General features: G+C 40.4%; 1 protein-coding gene across 1 annotated transcript; it reads right to left on the minus strand.

The window, feature by feature from the left end:
- Positions 1-760: 760 nt before the first annotated feature.
- LOC306791138 (kelch-like protein 10) lies at positions 761-20,971 on the minus strand (the record flags this gene model as incomplete). Its single annotated transcript, XM_079287764.1, has 3 exons — positions 761-982; positions 1,860-2,343; positions 20,967-20,971. 3 exons carry the CDS (start codon positions 20,969-20,971, stop codon positions 761-763), a joined length of 711 nt encoding a protein of 236 aa, XP_079143890.1.
- Between the last annotated feature and the right edge of the window lie 825 nt (positions 20,972-21,796).

Raw genomic sequence — 21,796 nt, forward strand, 5'->3', positions numbered from 1 at the left:
GATGTCTGTATGTGTATTGATCTCTGTCGACTTGTGAACTGCAATGATTATATCTCCAAGGTTGTTGTCCTCGTTTGGTATCTATTTTATAATGCTGATCTCATATGGACCTATGTGTCTGAAACAACGTTAAACCAAGTAAATGAAAGATCGAAGAAGCAGACAAGTCTCTTTTTCTTGTCTTTTCTCAGAAGAAGCCACACGTGAGTGTGTTTTTTCATTCGTTCTCAATACATGTCCAGCATGTACACATTCAAACCACTTTACTTTCCCATGCGGATGTCCAGGAAAACACTCAAGGTGACTCTGCCCAAAAAACGAGCAACCAATGCTTTGTCTGTGAGATAAAGAGAAAGACAAAAAAGAGCAAGTAGAGGGGAGGGAAAGAGAGGAAGAGGGAGATTAAGAGAGGGAGAGAGAGAGAAAGAGAAGGGGGGGGTGCATGCGGCAAAATAGAGAAGGACAGACTGAAGTCATTCAAGCTTTTCTTCCCCCTGAATAATCCCAGTTTTGTCCAAATTTAGTTGGAGGAGATTGTGGGACACCCAGTCCTTGACATCAGCCAGAAAGTCATGTAACAGCACCAACTTATATTCTGACTGAATCCCTCATGTTTCTCTCCCTCTTTCTTTCTCTATTTTCTTTCACCTTCCCTGTTTCTGTTACTCCTCCATTCCACAGTGATGCAATATTATGTAAACGTCTCAGTCGTTGAGCTAGGATTGTCTGGAAGGGGGTCAAATTGACCCATTACTTTGGGTCAATTTGGGATATTCAAGCCTCCAACAGCCAACAGGACGGCGTTAGGCAGGCGAGGACGGAGGAGATGGTTGCAGAGATGAGAGCGTCTGTTTCTCATGAAGTGACACATAGTTGCAATGGCTTCCCTGACCATGGGCCGGCACTTTATGTTGTTTTTCACCAGCTCATTGGACATCACATTGATCCTCAAGTAGTCCATACTCATCAAGGCCAGTCGAACCTACACAGAGAAAACAGGATTGTACTTGAGTCCAGTGTCCAGACCTCTGTAGCTTTTTATAATTATTTTAACTGTGACTAATATTCGCCCTTTTTTTCTTGAATGTTCAAAACGTTTAGACTGGTGACATTCTATATTTTTGTTATTGTCAATAAATTCCTTTAAAAGCTCAAAACCAACCATGTGTTAGTCTGTCTCTGAATACTCGGATTCTCTCAGCCTGACTGGGGCACCAAGCCCATGTGTCCCTACTGAAGACATACATCTTTAACAACAGACCATGGTTGAATACTTTAACAAAAAACTCAGAGGAAAAAGCTATATCTGGCCTTGGATACACAGACAATATTTTATGGTAGGATTAACATATTGTTGGTTTTGGTTTGCATTGGCAGTAGACCATTATAGAGCACAACCAGTGTCCTTTCACAATGCTAGCATGTATTGCTTGTATATTTGAAGGAACAGGAACAATGTTTATTGGGTGATCTCAGACTGAATTGATTGTGTGAATCGTTTTCCTTTTAAACAATTCAAAAACAGTAAAACGTTGTGACCATGATGATCTTGCAGTCTCAACTAGCACTAGAGAAGGTAGATAACTCAAGGTGCACTCAAGTGCAGCATGGCTTACTGTATCTCATTTTCCCTTGGTGGTCCATGTAGTGCTAATGATGTAGGATGGCAGTCACCAAAAAAAGCTAGCAGGCTTGAACACAAAGTGAATGAAAGCCCCCTTAAACTAGACTTGGATTTGGGATTAACCTTAATTTGACTCAGGTGATTTAATTAACTGTCCTGCAATCAGGATAACACCATCAGCCAAATGCAGAAGATGTAAGTCTAAACACAATCTGGTGACAGGAGGTTATCATACCTTAGACAAGAGTACTGCGATGTGTGCTTCTCGTTCTTCAGGTACACGGACGATCCAGCGAAGGACGGCCTCAAATGCAATGCTCTCTTTTCTCACATTGAGGTCGTTTCTACCGAGGATGTCGGTGAGTTGCTGCAGCGAGAGCTGCAGGAACTCTTCAGAGACAACCAGCTTCTCAAAGTGATCAATGATGTAGTGGTAGGCCTTGTGCTGCAGTTCGGTGAGGAAGCAGATGCCGGTGAACTGAAAGATACCGATGCAGTTCTCTGGGCAGAGCTGCTCCCCCAGGAAGTCGCAGCAAGTTTGCACCACGCCCATTATGTTGAGCTGACCGGCTGCCAGCAGCAGCTCCTGCACATTTTCCCCCGTCACAGAAACAGAGCCGGTGTATGCAAACTCAATGATGAGCTGCATCACTTCAGGAGACAGGCCGGGTATGTCGAAGACGGTTTTCTCTGGAGGTGACGTGCGTGTGAAGAGAGCGCTGTGGGTCAGGATGAACACACAGCACAGGATTAACAAAACTGACTTCAGATTTTTCTTCTCATCTTCACATTGATAACAATAACAATGCTTTTAAGTAAGCACACACACAATCAAAGAGTGTAACTAGCACTGCCAAATAAATGTCACAAATATGTCCCGTAATATTACATTTTCTATCTTATTTTGGTTTTCTTTTGTGATCTCTTTGGAATTGTTTCACCAGCATCGACAATTCATTTCATTTCCTTGCAGCTGTGAACAGCTTCTCCACTTGTGTGTTGAATCGACCATCTCAAGTGTTGTAATTACTTTTTTTAATGAATTAAGTCACTTTCTGAAGACACAACATACTGAATGCTACTACATAATACTAATCGGCTTAGAAGCACTATGGAACTGAGGACTACTGTAGAGTTCAAATCATAAATCCAACTTCAATTAAAAAAAAACCTGCAATCTGCAATCAATGTACTCTCCCAAACACTCCCAAATTTCACATCATGGAGGTTAATATTTAGTTGTAATCCACTGAATGGCAGCAAGAACCTTCATTTACCTTTCACTATTTACTATTTTACATCTTTTGTTTTGAATCACAAATGCCACATGAACCTATGTAACTCATTACATATTGTGATTAGTCAATTTAGCCAGTTTGGTGGTGTTTCACCAAAGTGGCAAAAACATTATAATTACAACACTATTATTTTGCTTTTGACAGAAGCTATTTCAATGAATGTTCACATCATGCTTTTCTCCTCCTCACTCCTGTTCATCATCTCCCAGTTTTATTACAGATGTCCTCCAATAAGCAACTCGGCCATTTTACTGTTCGTTTAAACTCCCTGGTCACCTTGTTAAGTACTATATAATCTACTACAATCCACTACAACAGATCTACCAGATATCAATGTTTAGTTTTTGTTCAAACTTTCAGACAGGTGCTGATTCAACTACGTGTTTATTGTTGCAGGTTGACGTTTGCAGTGCTGTACATGCATCTATGCAGGAAGCCATTCATGCACACATCCACACACACTTACAGAGTCAAACACATATTCATTGCCCAAAGATCTGCAGTAACTCCCTGGTATTAAACCCGCTGCCTTCCTTAAGGGCAAACACAGCAGGTAGCCTGAGATCTAATTAGCAAGTTAGCCTTTGGTTGACTGAGTAAAGACTCCATCCAAGACAAATCTGAGCTCAGTTCACCACATTCTACTGTGATAAAGAGGAAATGTGTGCAGCAGTGAACAGTAGGAGGGAGCATTTTGTTGACAAATGGCTGCTAAATACAGCAGCTTCCGATTAAACAGTATCCGAGGAGTATCCAGTACTGTAGACTTTCACATTCCTTTGTGGGACTATAAGTTGTCCCTCTGCGACAAACAGAGACTGAAATAAAAACAAAGACAAATCCATCTGATTCAATCCATCTGATGTGAAACAGTATCCGAGGAGGCAGTGGAGAAGAATGACTGTAATCAAATAGATTTCATCAAAGTACTTGAACTTATTCACTGGGGTCATTGTGGTTGTTTTCAAATCACTGGCCCACTAATCTGTCTTGAAGGCAAAACAACTCAGGAGTGAGATGTCAAAACATTCAGACACACAGCGTGAGCTGAATATTTACAGGGAAAATACGATTTCAAAGCCCTAAAAGCAAAAAACTGGAACTATAAATCACTGAATGAGGGCGATAGAGTCGTTCATCAATAACAATGATTTTCAAAATTAATTTTCAATTTTGGAATTGAAAAGAAATCCAGCAGCCTATTTGCATTTTGAATTGCTGGAAGATCAATTATGGAGCAACTAGTCTGTGACTAAATTTCAAAGTATTAATGTAATTACTTTCGTATTTTTGCAGCATGAATCCTATTTACCTGTTGTGTCTCTCAGGTTAGCTGCCTCTCTCATGTCTAATCTCTGAATATGTTAGTTAGATAACATGCAATGATTGGAACATTTTTTCCCATGTTTAGCTCATTCTACAATTTGTTTTTATTCATTTCACAGTTGTAAGTCCCGGAGTTTCCCATTTTTTAAATCTTTAAATCCAAGAGCTTTCTCCCCTCTGTCAGAAATTAAATTGGGGAACATTTTTTTGTAATATTGGATTTATTTATTTGGGCATTCATTGGTGGTCGAGTGACTATAGATTGCAGATATTGGATGGATTCTCATGAAATTTGGTCGATAAATTTGTGCTCCCATCAGGATGAATTGTAATAACGTGTTGATTAAATAACTTTACATCCAGTTTGACATTAGTGGTTTGAAGTTAAATATCTAATCAATGATTGGATGAATTTGAATGAAATAATTAGCTACTTATTCCCCTTGAGAGAGGTGTGATTTAAGGCTATGTGAGGTATTCTTGTGTCTTTTGAAGTGTTGTAAAAGTGTTGTAATGTTTGGACTTGATAATTATGGTCTCTCTGGATCATTATTAGTGCTTGAAATATCCAAACGTTGATTGACAATATATTATAACATTTATATATATGACAATATTTTTTAAATAATAAAGGATCATATCTCTTGATTGTTTTTTACCTGACTATCAGACTTTAACCTCAGCATCAGTCAGGAAGAATTGTTGCCATCAATTCTACTCATTGCAATAAAATGGTAATTCAGTCCTATTTGTCATTTCGTGCCTCTCTCTTTCTTGCTCTCTGCAGAATGTTTCCTGTGTGAGGTTAAGCAAGCATAACCATGATTAACTGGAAATATGACAAAACAATCCTCTGAGCGCCTCTCAGTCATTATGCCCAAATATGACAGAGTGGTAATAATAAGAGAAACAAAGAAACTGGAGCCACAAAGTGTGAGCAGAGCAGAGATATGACTGGACACTAATGAAGATGTATGTTGCCAATACACCTCACTATGTGTGTGTGTGTGTGTGTGTGTGTGTGTGTACTTAGGAAGATGGACTTCATTGGGATTTAAATTGCCTCTAAAAGAGCTTGATAAATGCAAGTAGGAAAAAGAATTACACCTGTCAGTTACAATTTATTCACTAAAAACGTCTATTGCTCTATCATCCATGTCATGTCTGTGAATCTATCTGCCATTACCACATCCTACTGATTCATGAATTAACCCTTATTACCTTGCTATGCTGCTGTAGTTCTAAATGTGTTTAAATGTTTGTGTGTGAAAAGATGTATCAGATATTACAGAGTCCACCCACATGTGTATGGCTTGTGCAGCAACCTCTGACCTTTGCTGAAGAAACAGCCTGCAGCAGGACTTGACTCTCAGGCTGTGCGTCTGCCGCAAAGTCAGACTTAAATAGAAAAACAGTCATGCATGCTGCCACATATTTGTATTTTTGTTATGTTGTTGTTCATGGCCGATGTAAAATGAGAGCAACAAATGTTACCCTGCAAAATCAGAAACCGCAGCAGCAGAAAGTTAAACAAGTTTTCCATGAAAAGATAAACGCAGCAGCGCTATTAAGCTCGCCGCGTGCCATCAAGCCATTGCAAAAGAAGAGGGTACTCTTACAATACCTACACTATGTTGAAAATGTGATAAAATATTATATATTTATGTTTGCCATATGCATCAATTTGATGTAATGCTACTTTCATCACTCCACACAGATCATCTGGATGGAAACTCACTTTATAACAGCCATGCTGCGAGAGAGCAGGGAAAGTGAAGAAGGGGATGGAGGAAGACAAAGATTTAAAATTAAAATTTCTGTAAAGTCGCCTAAAGATTGAAATAAAAACAATTCAGAAGTTCGGACTGTGCGAGATGGGTCTCATGAAGTGTTAGTCACAATCAGGGTCCGCCCGTTAGGTTCTAAGAACTGTCAACGGTCAAGTTGCATTGTGGGTAATGCAGGTGTCATGTTTTGACAATGGTGAAGATCGTGTGGAATTAATACTTGTTGTTTAAAACTCTCCATCATGAGTCCATCACACTAATTCTGTGGAGTGCTCTTTTAAGAGGTTCAGGATATGTTCCCAGTTTGCAAAAAATGTGAAAAGCCTGCCAAGTATTTTCATAGACTTCCAATGTGTTTCTAGCTTCAGGATGAAAAGCACCAGGTTCATACATAGTTAAATGATCAGTGCCATGATCACCGTGAACAGGCTTTTGAGATCAATGACTAAAACACTGACTTATAGTCTGTTGGTTGGCTGAAGAAAATGTTATGTACTGTCAGATTATTTTTCAAACTGTCTCAGGCTCTTTCTTTCAAATCAAGGAGAGAGGGTACGAATGTGGATGACAGTAGAGAGAGAGAGAGAGGAGGAATGGTTAGAAGGCAAAAGAGAAAGGACAGGAAAAGGCGAAAGAAGCTCTGCAGCAGCTGGAATTGATTTTTTCGGAAGTGACGGAGAGAAGTAGGAAACTGCTGCTACATCCCCTCGAGCCTCCTCAGACACACACGCGTGACAACACACCTGCACGTACACACGTTGCTGATTCTGCACATGACACACACACACACTCTCTCTCTCTCTCTCTCTCTCTCACACACACACCTCTGCCTCTCTGACTCTTTCCTGCACAAATCCAGATTCAAATCAGTGGAGAGCATTGAAAATGTTTCTTTGTTTGGTTTTTATTCCCATCAGCTAAATTGGCTTGCTGGTAGACTCTGTTACACTTCAAAAAGCAGCACGGAACGGTAATAATGAAAAATACCTGTGTGTGTGTTTGAGTACAATTCATTACAATGATATTGATCTGCTCAGGGGAAAAAGCTCTGAGGCTACTGCTGCCACTGTTTCCTCTGGAGACAGCGTTTTGATTTATGATGAGTCAGCAGGAATTTGTTTAACTATGCGCTTCGGGAAAGTACAACTGGCTCTTTGTTTTCTATGTTGAAGATGCATCTCTGTAAAGTTGGCGAGTGTGGATGTGAGTCACGTATTATCGCATGTAGCTGTAACGTTTACGCCAATTTGACTTCAAATATTTCCCTGCACACCAGACAGCAGCGAGCCACGGTTCTTGAAGCCGTGCGGTGAAGTGGTGTGAGGCTGAGGGAGAGCGATACCTGCCTTTTTTTGTCTTACCAAAAAAAACAGAAACAGCAAAGCAAGTGCAAGAAATAGACTCTGCTCTAATATAAGATGCAATTGTTAGCATGTCCGGCTGCAGTTTTGATTGAGAGCTTTTAAGCCGGGGACGTTTTTTTTAATATTAATTAATTAATACGTTCACACAGAACGTAAATATTATATGCTGCCGAAAAAGCGATGTAATTTCCTTCCGGAACTCGGTAGATTTTTCTCAACTTTTGTTCCTTGAATAAAGGCATCAACCACTCACATATTAACAACGTAGACTATATTGTACAGCAACATGGAGGCTCCATCGTCCGAACCAAGACGGCAAACCTTTTCATTCCTTCCAACCTTGACAAAGGCAGCACATACCAGATCCACTCGTTCCGTTCTTAAATTGTAGAGAAGCAGGTTTTTTTTCTACTTTTGTCAGAAATCAAGGACCTGTTGTTGCAAAAATCACTAAGAAATGCATACAGACAGGCATAGCAACAGCAACTATAAGGGGAGGCCCCAAAAAGCTTTTCTTTAGTTTGAAGAGCAGTGATACGGCTGAGTAAAAATCCTGTTTTTTATATATATGTATTTTTTTCAACACATTAGGACTGCACAGCTAACCCCTTGATTGCCTCAATAATTGATTCGATAACTTTAAGGGTTGGAACTCTTCACATTTCCTTCAGGCGTGAGGTAGATGTATGGGTGTTTTCAGTATCTTTAAATAAACACTAGAGCTGCAATTCATCTGCTGAAGTCACCAAATTCATCCTCAACTGTCTTCTATGTTTTAGACTTCCGAAAAGATTCACAAAATATATGAACTGTTGCTGGAAATAAATATCTGTCTGACGTTTTCTTTTACAGTGTGAATGTGTGTGAACAGAAAGTAATGAAAAACAGCACGCTGAACGTGTAATTTCTCTTAGAGGCTGTAGAGCGTGTGTGTGTGTGTGTGTGTGTGTGTGTAGTACAGTAAAGACACACCTTGCCTGCGTGTGTGTTTCTACGCTAACCACTCACACAGCCACAGGAAAACCCTGTAAAGTAGCTGTATAATTACGCAAACGAAACTTACTGCGCAAGCTCTTGAAAACAAGTGATTCTTCAATGTGAATCAACAGTAGTGAGTTCTCAGTAAAATTAATGGAAATATGAATATGGATCAGAGTACTACTTTTTCTGCCCCGTCAGCTTTCCTTTTTTTTTTCAAGAAGCACCACAGACCTACTTTCCCTCTCCTCCTACCGTATCGCTGCACATCGCACCGTCTTTAAACGCATGTAACACTGCTCTAAGCAAAGAGATATGCATAGTTTGTGATGATTTGAGTCACTGTTTGTTCATCTCTTCAATGCACTTTCAGGTCACTGTCAACTAAATAAGATTACTAAATTGTGAAACCTGAAGGCAGAAAGGCATGTATGTACTAATCTATACAGATATGCGTTTTATGTTTGTTAATCCACGTCTTTGATATGAAGTATGGTATCCACAAATGTTTATTTTGTGGGTTGCACTTAAAACTCCTCGTTTGATATGTTTAGTTTCTTTTATCTTTCTTCTTTGAATAAGACACCTCACTTCTGCTTGCCATGGCTATTTAAATAAGGTTAATAAGGTGTTTGCTTGCTGGTTTAATTGTGTAGTGTGTTGTGCTTTTACAGCGCAAAAGAGCTAAAAAACATATTTATTATTTTGATCATTCATTAGAGTATATGTTACTTAGTAAACATTAGTTAAATCTGGATTTGAGGATGCAGTAACCTCGAGCGCACCAGAAAAAGAAAGATAAGCAGTAGATTGGAATAAATATGACAATGAAAAACAAAAACAAGATACTATATATAATACAAACAAATTAAACCTTGATTAAAAAATCAGGAGAATAATCCTAAACAGCATAAACAAATGACTAATAGAGTAATTACGGAAAAGCAGGAAAGAATGACGGAACTTAACCTAAACCTGATTTCTCCCTTTAATTAACCAATATCCTGTGTAATGATTTTTCAGCACGTCCTCATCCCTGAGCTAGCTACTGTTCCCAAGCCAACTTGGAAACTGTAACTCTGGCTTAACAGGCACAAAACAGCTGACACAACGACACACACACACACACACACACCCACACACACACACACACACACACAGCAGTATATTACCCGTCCACCAGGGAACTAAACTGCTTACAGGACACACTGGTAGGAGTCCTTAATGACCTAAGGGGTGTGTGTGTGTGTGTGTGTGTGTGTGTGGCGAGAATGTGTGGACACAAACAGCTTTTGTATCTGCATTTCCACGTGTCTCACAAAGTGTGGGTGTGTGTGTCTTTCTGTGCTCCTGAGCATAACTTTGTTGCATGCAGGTTTTGTTCCTCTGAGTGCACGCTGGTGTGTGTGTGTGTGCGTGTGGATCAATAAAGCTATAGCTGTAATGAGCCAGCTAAGCTGCTGTGACAGTATTGCAACTATCCCTGGAGAACAGATATGAGAAACTGTTGTGTAATTTACCTGAACAGCACAATTCAAAAGTGCTTCATTTCCTAAAATCTCACACATAAACTTAGATTTGAAGGTGCAAAATACAACATTCAGAGCATTAATAAAGCATCACAAAAACTATTTGCTATGTAAAGATTTCGTGAAGTAAACCTGAGCAGAGAATGAGGTTGCTCTGTGTGTTGTTAGGCCAGCTTCTCTCTGCTTTGTTGAAATAGTCGGGTGGATACACGGCCGCTGCTCTACACTGCTCTCATAACAAGTTCTGCTTGTGCTGGAGTCGTGTTTGCTGGACAACTGCTGAATTATGAGTCTCATAACTGGAGTGATGTAAAGGTTACATGAGTTCAGATGTAACTGACACTCTGTTGCCACAAAAAAAGATGTGAAGTCAACTTCCTTTGTGAAGCCTCATCACACAACAATGTCTCACTGGGTTTTACGTGCCCTAAAAAACAATGGATCCCAACCAGACCCAAGCAACCAGTAGCAAGACAAGTCAACTCCTCCCAAAAAAATCTCTTTGTCTGTCCATGAAGTATTTGTCAGCTAAGATAAGTTTTAAGGTGACTTGGTGAGAAAAGGAATCTTGAAAAATCAAGTTCACAACAAAGATCCGTACATTTTTATTTCATCTACTTTTTACCAAACCTCATGCAAGGTCAGGCATCTACTACTGTGTGTGTGTGCGTGTGTGTGAGAGAGAAGGTTTTGTTGTGTACTTGTTAATTTAGGTTCAGGAGCATCTTATCAAGTAAAATTCAGGGAAAAACCAGTTTTCTATTTAAATGAATGCTTTTAGACATCTTTTTAGCCTACAGCCTCTAATCAAATCGTAATTTTCCATTTGTCGTTCACAGTTATCTCTCATCTTCATTGATAATTCATAACATGAATACTATTCGCCTGTAGACAACATTCCAGCACTACCAATTACAGTGCATGTCAGAGAGGAAGAGGAAAAATAGAAATAAAACCAAAACAGGTTACTGTAAACAAACGGGATCATTTTTTTCAGTGGTTCTCAACCGTTCTAATCAGGGTAAGATTGAATTGAATGCTCCAATGCCAGCAACTGTTTATAGTTATGAAGCTAAATAAACATTATTAATATACATATTCCGATCAGATATGTTTACCCTTGTACACACAATAACTCTGCTAACACTGAGTTTATCCATATTATCACACAACATGGAGAGAAAAGGTGAAAGTTCAAGTTTTTACCCAAAGTGTAACTATCCACAAGATTTAATCCATTACAATCGGTTTAAGTTACTTCCAGGTTCATCTCAGAATGAACTCACCATACTATCAATGCGTTTCTCCTTTAGACACACACACACACACACACACACACACACACACACACACACACACACACACACACACACACACACACACACACACACACACACTTATATATATGTAGAGTCAAACCAATTGGCCTATTGTTTCTCCCCTTTGCTTTTATCTCATAGAATATACATGATATTACCATTACTGGAGTGGAAGAGAAGAAGAGAACAGAAGATTAATCCTCATTTGATGACTCAGTGTGTTAGTAGCTCATTTCCTAGAGCCTCTCTCTCTCCCTCTCTGTGTGTGTGTGTGTGTGTGTGTGTGTGTGTGTGTGTGTGTGTGTGTGTGTGTGTGTGTGTGTGTGTGTGTGTGCATGTATTCATATGTTTGGGTATATTATGTGTGCATTCATGTTTCTTTACATGCATGTAGGTGCTGTACTTGTTGAATTTTTCAATGCAACATCTATTTAGTTTTTTTCTGTTGTAAAGCACTTCATAGCATTGTTTGTAGGTGCTTTATGAATATAGTTTTCATTTATTGTTGAAAGATTGGATGTCGTCATTTTGACATGTATTGTGTATCTTCATTTTTGTCACTCCTTGTTTATTCTTTAGACATGGGCTTCCTTGGTGTTTAAAGTGAATGATGGTTGCACAATTTTTGATTGTGCTTTATTTCGGCACACAAAAATAACCTGTTGAGAAAAATCTAGCAAGAAAAACGAAGTGAGGGAATCATGAAGAAAGTGTGATCACATACAAGGTGACACTATAATTGTTGAAGTGTTTATTTCTACAAACTGTAGAAGTGACTTTATATATTAAAGTCATTTAGTTTTTCAGTTAAACCCTAAATATGCTGCTGCTGTGTCATGCGTCTCTGCCTGCCTCACAAACAACCCTAAAACCAGCCTGAATGGTACACAAACATGTTCATAATTATTGATGACTATACAGCTTTATACTTATCAAGCATTCAGGAGGATAATTATTGTCACAAGCTCAAAATAAATTTAAGTGGACATATCACAGGTTTAAGGCATACGGTATAATATACAAATTTGTCAAATGTCAAATTTTCCACATGCTTCCACACGTATTAATAAAATGATGTAATGAAATGTAATGTATATTTCTGGTGTTTGTGAATGCTATTTTTTTCAAACAGCTGTAGTTAGTGTTGCATAGTGATTTATATGTGTTGATGGGCTTGATCATTCTGGCTGCATACACACACACGCGCGCGCGCACACACACACACACACACACACACACACACACACACACACACTGTGGTGGTGTGTGCTCGGTGCAGAGCAAAGGAGACTTGCTGTTAAAAAATGCACATCCTGCTCTGTTGCACAAGCTGCTGCTGCATGGCAGACAAAGTGGGTCAGTACCCTCACACACACCTACACACACACACACACACACACACTAGGGACTTTGGCAGAGTTGCATTCATATGTCCTCCCTTAGCGTCTCTCTCTCTTTCTTTCTTTAACTATCTTGTTCAGACACACTCAGAAACGCCCCAATAGGAGCATTTCTCTTGCGTTTGGCAATATTTGCTCCAGCTGTTCCAGCACTTAGAGCAGGGGTGTCAAACTCATTTTCACTCTGGGGCCACATCAGCATCACGGTCGCCCTCAAAGGGCCGGTTGTAAATGTAAGACGGTGTAAATGTAACTACGGTACTCCTAACATAGTTAGTTTAGTTTCCCGGGATATCTGTGACTTCCACAACACGTACTTCCAGTTGTGTGATTTCTCCTCCGCCATTGTTTCCTGTTGCTGGTGCAAAATGCATTCTGGGATATTTGGCTGTCCCAAGTACAGACAAGTCACCTCCGATGCATCCCGGGTAAAATGGGCAGAGCGAGCCACATCCGGGCATTAGGGCCGTGCTTGGCTCGATGTGAACTTTGAATTGGAACAGTACTTGGGCTGAGACTGATGACGTTTCAGTACAGAAAAGTACGCATGTTGAGAAACTTGTTGGAAATCCTCTTTATGGGCTGTTGCATCTCCTGTCCACCTGTTGTGATAGTTTTAATGTCGGCACACAGACAACATGCCATCTCATCACTTCGACTTTCTATCTCATAATTTCGACCATGGGGATATTTTTATTTTCACATCTAACTTTAAATTTTTGTAAAAAAAAAAAAAAAAAAAATTATTATTTTTTTTTTTTTGCTGGCGGATTCGTGGGCCACATAAAATGACGTGGTGGGCCGGGTCCGGCCCGCGGGCCGTATGTTTGACACCCCTGACTTAGAGCCTGTGGTGATGACTATATGGGAGGGGAGCAGACCTAAGATTGTACTACAAAGAAACAATGGCAGAGATGATGAAAAGCAAAGAAGAAGAGGAATAAAGAAGAGAAATAAAGAGGACATGAAAGGAAATAAAATAAAAAACGAAATGAGAGGAGAGGAAAAAAGAGAAGGGTAAGGGAAAGAAAGGAGAGGAGAGGAGAGATGCAAAGAGGAAAGGAAACAAAAAAGAGAGGAGATCAGGAGAGGGAGAAAAGGATAGGAAAGTAAAGGAGAAACAATAAAATGACAGAAGAGAAGAAAGGAAAGGAAATTTTGAGGGGAGAGGGAAGGAGTTGGGACAAGAGAGGAGAAAAATAGAAATGAAAGGAAATGAAAAAGAAAAGAGAGAAGGGGAAGCGTAACACCGTGGGATAAAAGAATAACAGAGGGAAAAAACGAGACAAATAAAACAGATTCTATTTCCACAATCTTCTCTTTGTTCAAAGGCAAACACTGATTATTTGCCAAATGAGCCTCTTGATTAACTTACCAATGTGTAACAAAAGGGCTGATGGCAGTTTCAGCTCTGTGTGTCCAGAGTTTAATTAGATCACAAAGATGCCTGCTAAAGCTTTAGCACCCTAACAGTGTTTGTTGGACCATAAAAACAAGGGTTGCATCATATCAGAAAAACTAAACAAACACACAGACTTGTGTGGCGATCAAAGTGCGTGTGCCGGGAATAAGTCGCTGTATGTCTCTGAGGAGAAAGCACAACAACCAATACATCAACCTCCCTCACGAAAGACATAACTGGGGGATGTACAGAGGCAGGTGTGATGACACCACACACACACACACACACACACACACACACACACACGCAGACACACATTGTTGCACAGGAGCAGCATAAAAGCCAGAAGTCCCTTGTCCTTCCTGAGCCACCTGTCAGCAAACACCAAAACAATCTGGTTTCATATCAATCACAAAATGGATGCACACTGGTGTTTCCACACCTAGCGGGACACACACACACACACACACACACACACACACACACACACAGACACTAGCATGTCCCAATATGTCTTGGCAGCACCATGTCGGTTCTGAATAGTAAACCCCACTAACACCGATAATAATGAAACTCTGTATTTCCTTATTTAGACCGAGTGAAAGTTTGCATTGAAAACAGCACTGATGAAACGCTTTGAAAGTCTTTGATGTTTTATATCGCTTGTATTTAGTTTGTGATATACAACATCTATCCACTGAACCCAATGAAACTCCTCAAGCTGCACCCAGCGGGTCACAGACACCATTGTACGGCACACATTTTTATTATGGATTCAGTGTCAGAATTTTCAAAATACAGGTCATTCATGTTCACCTTAAATAGTGGAGGGAGTCCTTTCTGGCCCTGCAGAACATCTTCCATCAGGTACATTTGTTTTTTATGTTGTGTCCATGAGTGTAAATGTGCGTGTCAAAATCGTACTTTCATCTCACCGGTCCTTCAAATAAATTAAAACCAGCAAAATGTATTTTCAGATGTCAAATCGAGTCACATTGTTTGCTGCAAAAATGCAGTTCAGCCAGATAGACTTATGTCACGGATTTTAGCATTCATAGCAAACAATAGCAAAGCTCTTTTGTGAGGCTCTCAAAGGATTTGTGTCGCCGCGATGATTCTGAGGGAGAACCAAAGTAAAACAGGTTGTCCTGCACCGTAGCTTGTTGAAGGAGCGACCAATTAAACACTCACTGGGGAAAGGTGCTCTGCTCACTTCATATAGCAGGTTACAAAGCGAATCAGCTGCTCAGCTGCAACAGATTAAATAGCATGTACCGTAAACATACCTGCAAATGACACATTGGTCCGTTTAGATGCTGGAGTGGCGCTTCCTCTTTAATACCACTAACAAGTTGCCCATGGCTTGTAAAATGCAGCACACGTTTGTTTACTTTGCGTCTCGTTCCCAAAACACAGCTCAGACTTTAGGTTGCTGTCAATCCAAGTCAGACACAGATGGACTTTCTGATATTTTCAGTTTCAAGAACTTTTTTTTCAGTTTCAAGTGTCAGTGAGGAACTTTTAATACCCAGGCCGTATTGCTGGGCCCACTGGAGGGAAGGGAGGCAAGGAGAACCAGAAGCAGGTATGATTGTCAGACGCTGCTTCAGTAAAATGAGAGGTTTTCTAAAGGGACTCTGGTGCTCTGAAACACTACCATCTTTCCACAGAGATTGTCAACACAAAATCAAAGTTTGGCATGGCAGCTTCAAATAAAATAAAAAACACAACAAAAAACAGATCAAACACACTATTTTGTGATTGCTTTAACAGGAACTTTTGTACATTTGCCCCACACTCTTACAACATGTAAACACACAACAACCAACAAGTGTCTCATTAAGTATTTTCTTCGAAAAGTCTTCTTCGTATTAGGAGTTGACAGAAATGCTGCTGTGCAAAAGATGATTATCTACACCCTGACTCAGTTACATGTTTACCACAAATTTCCTTGGACATGGTATTTTGAGACTTGTGTCACTGGTGAAATATCTCAGTGTATTCAAAACACTTTCTTTTTAAAATACGTGTAAATTATTATTAGCCCGAGCAGGCAGGTTAAAGAGCCCACCACCAAGACGCAGGCAGCTTGTTTGAGACTGAGAGGGACGGCTTGATCAGTCTGCTGATGACATTTTCACCATCTCTCATTCCCTTCATGTCTGCAGAGACGAGAGTTGGCGATGTGACGTCCTGTCTTGAGTCTGAGTAGAGCGAGAGAGACACTCACTGACAATCCCAATTAAAAACCTCCATCCTCTATTTCTATTTCTTTCTCTTTGTTCCTTTATGTTATTTTATCGTCTCTTCAACTGCTTTTCTTTCTTCATTCTATCACTTCTTCACATATTATCTTTATTTTCCTTTCTATTCCCTTCATCCCACTTTCTCCATCTCTTTTCCTCCCTCCTTCTCTCTCTTTATATTTTCCCATACTCTCTGCCTGTCTGTCTCTTTCACCCCCCCCCCCCTCCATCATCTGATCAGTAGAATTAATGGCTTTATTTCCATCGTATCGCCATGGTGATGAATCATGTCGTGAATCATCATGTCGCTGGGGTGACGGATCATGTCATTAATCAGGCTTTTTTTTCTGGGCTAAAGCAGCATGTTAAAGAAAGCAAACCCACACATTGGTGATTAGCAATTAACACAACCTAATACACAGATACACGCACACAACTACTAACACACACACACACACACACACACACCAGAGGCACCCCGCAGAGTTGGAGCAAAGCCAGGCAGAAGAGTGACTTCATCGCTGTTGGCTGAATCAAACTGTCACTAAGATTAGAGTACACACACATGCACGGAAGTCCATGCTTCTCACACACACACACACACACACACCACAAAGAGAGGCCGACTGAGTGTCACCGAAAAGTCCAAGCTGACTGAGAACTGAACAAAATGCAGGAAATGAATTTCTGACCTGTGTATTTTTGGTCGTCACTCTTACAGGTCATATCAACAGTTTACATCTGAGCATTCAAGGCAGCGGCTCCCAACCTGGTGAAAGCTCCTCAAGAGGGTAGCATGATGATTTGAGCCTTAGAGAGATCTTTTAAAATCAAAAAATTTGAATTCTGCTACGCAAAATTATTTTATGTAATTTTCTTTCATCCCGTAATCGCACACTTGCATCAAAGGGCTTCACAATCTGTACAACAAATGACTTCCTCTACCTTTAGGAATCTCTCGTCCACAATGGATAGACATTGAATAGACGCCATGATGGTATCTGTTTAACAAAACAAGGCAAGGCAAGTTTATTTGTATCGCACATTTCAACAAGGTAATTCAAAGTGCTTCACATGAAACCATTAAAAGCATAAAGGCAAAAGTAAAGGAGATTTAAAACATACATTGAAACAATTATCGATGTCTCCCTGAGACATTACGCTGCACGCAATCAACCATACACTGCCGCAATTCTGCAATTACTCGCACACAAACCACGTCTGGAAAAGATCTCTGCCGATCTGCGTTTTATAGTGTACGCCTTGTATTAATATCAGCTATTGACCACAATGCCAACAGCTGATATTGACACAATATCTGAGTGGTCTCCCTGTTGTCATGTTGGAGACTTTTCAGCCATGTTGGTGTGATAGGCGAGACACAGAGTTTTATTCTCAAAATAATCTCACCACATGGTCCTTTATTACCTCTGATCTGAATTTATCACACACTAGATCTATAATAATAATAGTTATTTTCTCAAACATTTTGTTTGAGCTTGTGAAATACTGCATCTGCAACTACAAATAGCCAGCTGCTAACAGACAGGCACCCTGGTGACCCTGCATGTCACAAATAGACATTGCCTCTTATTGAGAGGTCCAAAACAAAGAAGTGTAACTCTGATCTTTCAAGATTGACTTAAATTGATGTAGAAATTATGTAATAATGATGTACAAATGCTGCCATGCTAATTGTACTGTCTTTTGAATCTATTTAACTTCCAAGTGTGGTTTATATAATACAACTAGAGATTTTAAAAGTGGTATGGTTTGTATACGGTAAGATATACTGTACCTTTCCAGGCTGGAAAGGTACAGTATATCTCACAAGACTCATTCGAGTGACGACTTATTCGATTATTTGGTCGATCCAGACCAGTTTTATGAATTTACATGTCAGCAGAATAATTTAGGATTGTTGTTGCCCTCCTGCTGAGAGAAGGTCGACACTTAATTGCCCCGACTACATCTGGGATGTCCCAGTAGTTAGAAGACATGTTTGATATTTTCATCAGTGGCCTTCCACTGTGAGCAGACGAACAAGCTGAATTGTTACTCTGATTGAGGTCAACAAGGAAATTAGGCAGGACAATGAGTGACAAAATTATGTCTCTTGGGTCTTTGGATTAACAGGGTTTCCTCAGGTGAACTCCCAAACGAGAGCTGAACTGAACATTCAAGGTGGAAATAAAAATATATCCCAGTTGACCAGTCTGTCTGTCCATCTCTCACCATTCTCTGCATGGGAATAAGTGCTGTCTAAATGCTAACTAAAATCAAAACAGCAATCTGTCTCACACACACACATGTTTGACACACACACACACACACACACACACACACACACACACACACACACACACACACACACACACATACACACACACACAGGCTTTCTTTCCCTCAATGATCTCAGATGAATTTCATCTGAGATCATTGCTTCATTAGTGAAGCTCTAGTTGTTCAGATTGATTTAATTATCAAATCATCTATGCAGTCTGTGAGTGTGTGTGCGTGTGTGTGTGTGTGTGTGTGTGTGGGTTTTAGTGTGTGTGAGAGAGATTATGCAGTGATCTTGGCTGACATTGATCAGCCTAGTCTAATTGGGAGCATCTAGCCGTGTAATTGATTCTGCTACACTTCACAACTAGATGAGTTTAGCAACATCAACAACAGTGATTCACACTGATGAACAGAACTACACTCAACCAAACTGAGCCGAACCAAACCGAACCGAGCTGAATTGAGCTAACCTGAGGGACGGATGTAGAGCATATGTTAATGATTGCTACATTCTTACAGAGATTTCTGATCTCTGACTCAAGACAGACAAGCAGAAGCCTAAGGAAGAATAATAAGTGACAAACTGGTGAAATTATGACTCCGCCCCCGTTCTTTATGGTCACTGTCTCGCATTGCTTGTGGCCAAGTGGCAGGCAGAGCCACACACACTAAACGTGAATAACAGACAAAGAAACATGTTTCTTTGCAAAGATAAATGTATTTAATCGATGTGTCATGCTGAGCTAAAATATTTGATATTTGATTTCGTTTTAAAATGTTGATTCTTGCTCTCTTGCTGCCTCTTCCTCTTTGTTCCACTCTTGCTGAAAGAGACTTTTGAATGAAAGATGCTAATTTTTTAATTGAACGAGGTCTGGCAAAAGCTGTGACGCCTCCATTCACCGCCGCCAAAGATGGGAGAAGAGACGATACGACCGCCTGCTGAGTGAGCTCGAGATACCGACTCAAGTCACCACTGTAGTAAACTCACGGAATAGTATTTACATAATGGTGCACTCAAATGTTTGTTTGATCTTCAAGATTCATAATGCTGCTCCTCCTCCCCCCTGTGCAACTTTGTTACACTCAGCTCAGAAATAACACACCAGCCACCAGGTCAGCCACTCGGGTGAAGAGCAGACTTCCAAAACGCAAGTCCTTCTTTCTTTTTATAGCCATTAAATGATGGAACAATCTACACATCTTTTAAAACGGTGAGAAAAAATTGGATACTCACACAGCAAACTGGGATTACAGGTGGAAAGTAGCAATTTGCTAAAGCCCACATAATCATCTCTCCTTATTTTATATAAGGCTAATGTTCTTTGTGCAGTGCCCGATCAAATAAAGAAACATAACATATCATAACAACTTATTAAGAATTCCAATATGTTATTGGTTGTTTCCATGGCCATGGAAACAACTGTACATTGTGGATTATTTAGGGATGTACTGTACTCCCTGATTACCCACCATTCACAATCCGACAGCGTACGCAGACCATTTCGCAGCCTCGTATCACGGCCTTTCTGACTGCACCCACGATGCAGTATAAAGATGACGAAGGTTTTACTCACCCTTGCATTTTTGTCCAATATAGCCCAGAGGTTATTCCTGACACAATATCTATTCTGTCAGCAATATAATGACAGGCTGGTAATTAGGGATTTAATAACCGCACTGATCTTTAGGATTTCATGAAAACTGGAATATTTCAAAGTGCCAGTGTTCACGTCTGCTTTGCACATTTGGACAAAATGCTGGAATTGCATCGTGGGGATGGAGGACTGAAAACTGCCTTTTCAAGAGGCTGCCATCTTTATGCACCTGGTCAATTTGAATGAAAAATTACCTGGGCACGAGCTAAGTACACTGGCAGGTCAGCACAACACCGGGAAAATGGTGTTGATGCGAGTGCCAACTTCTTCAGTGTGTGTTTGTGTGTGTTAATCTGTATGTGTGTGTGTGTGTGTGTGTGTCCTGAGGATTAGTCATGCTCTTCTGCCTCTGCAGCACTGCCTTCTTCCTGCCTCTCTCTCTCACTCTCTCTCATACACACACACACACACACACACACACCTGCATCCATCTGGCCAGTCCCCTCTGATAGCAGAGGTGTGAAACAGAGAAAAATCAGTCGACTGAGAGAAACAGAGAGGGAAAGAAAGAGGAGCAGAGGGACGGAGGGGTAGAAGGAAGTGGGAAGAAAGAGGGGTTATTAAAGAGAGATGGAGAGGAGGATAAATGGACGGGGAGGTGGAAGTAAGGGTAGGAGAGACAGCAAAGGTGGGGGAGAGAAAGAGTGGGAGAGTGATATTAAACACCAGGGAGCTAACTGAGCAAATTCACCTGCCTACTCTTTCTTTTTCGCCGACTGTCTCTCCCCCTCTTCCCCAATTTTACTCACCTCATCTTTCCTTCTCTCTTTCTCCCGCTCTCATCCGTTTCTTTTCTCGCCTCCTATTCCCCTAATTAGCTCCAAATCCTCTTACATCTCATCCTCTTCCTCTTCCTCACAGTCTCTCCTCACTCTCACCAAAAAAAATCAGGTTGACCTTAATGAACAGATGAAGAGAGGAGGGGAGCGATTGCATCGAGGGAGCCCGGGAAAGGCTGGATCAGCGCTTTCTGGATCAGCGTTTGTTTACTCAGGACTCCCCCATGTGAAGCTGTCAGAGTGTCTTTTTGCCATTTTTTTTTCTGCAGAGGCAAAACTATTAGGCATCAGGATCATTTGGATGTTTTTTTATTCTTTCTCTTATAGTGGGAAAGTGGGAGGGGAGTTGTTATTGTTTGTGGTATTTCCTCATGATTTGACAGCGTGCAGTGTCAGGAAAGATGAGAGAAGGCGCGGGAGAGATGACACACAAGATCACAAAGAAAGACTTGAATCCACAGCATATGAATAATGTGAATATAGCCAGCCTTATGTGCCACTGACATGCCTAAATATAAAACATGTTACTGCAGCAAAAACACTTGCAGGTTAGCATTAACCTTGACAGAAAATATTAAGACACCTGTGCCCTAAATTGGATGTTCCAGAGAGGATTTACGAATGCGTTGGAGGGATAGATAAATTGAATTTTAAAAAACAACTTCTTGAATCTACTCTTTTAATCTTTTAATCTTCAATGATTCTTTTGGGGGGGGGGGGGGCATTTGGGCATGAAACAAGCCGTAAACAATGCATGCCATGACATGTTATCAATTTATAAGTTACAGAGGACACCTTAG

Source organism: Melanostigma gelatinosum, assembly GCF_949748355.1.
Source record: "Melanostigma gelatinosum genome assembly, chromosome: 17".
In the NCBI taxonomy this organism is placed as follows: Eukaryota; Metazoa; Chordata; class Actinopteri; order Perciformes; family Zoarcidae; genus Melanostigma; species Melanostigma gelatinosum.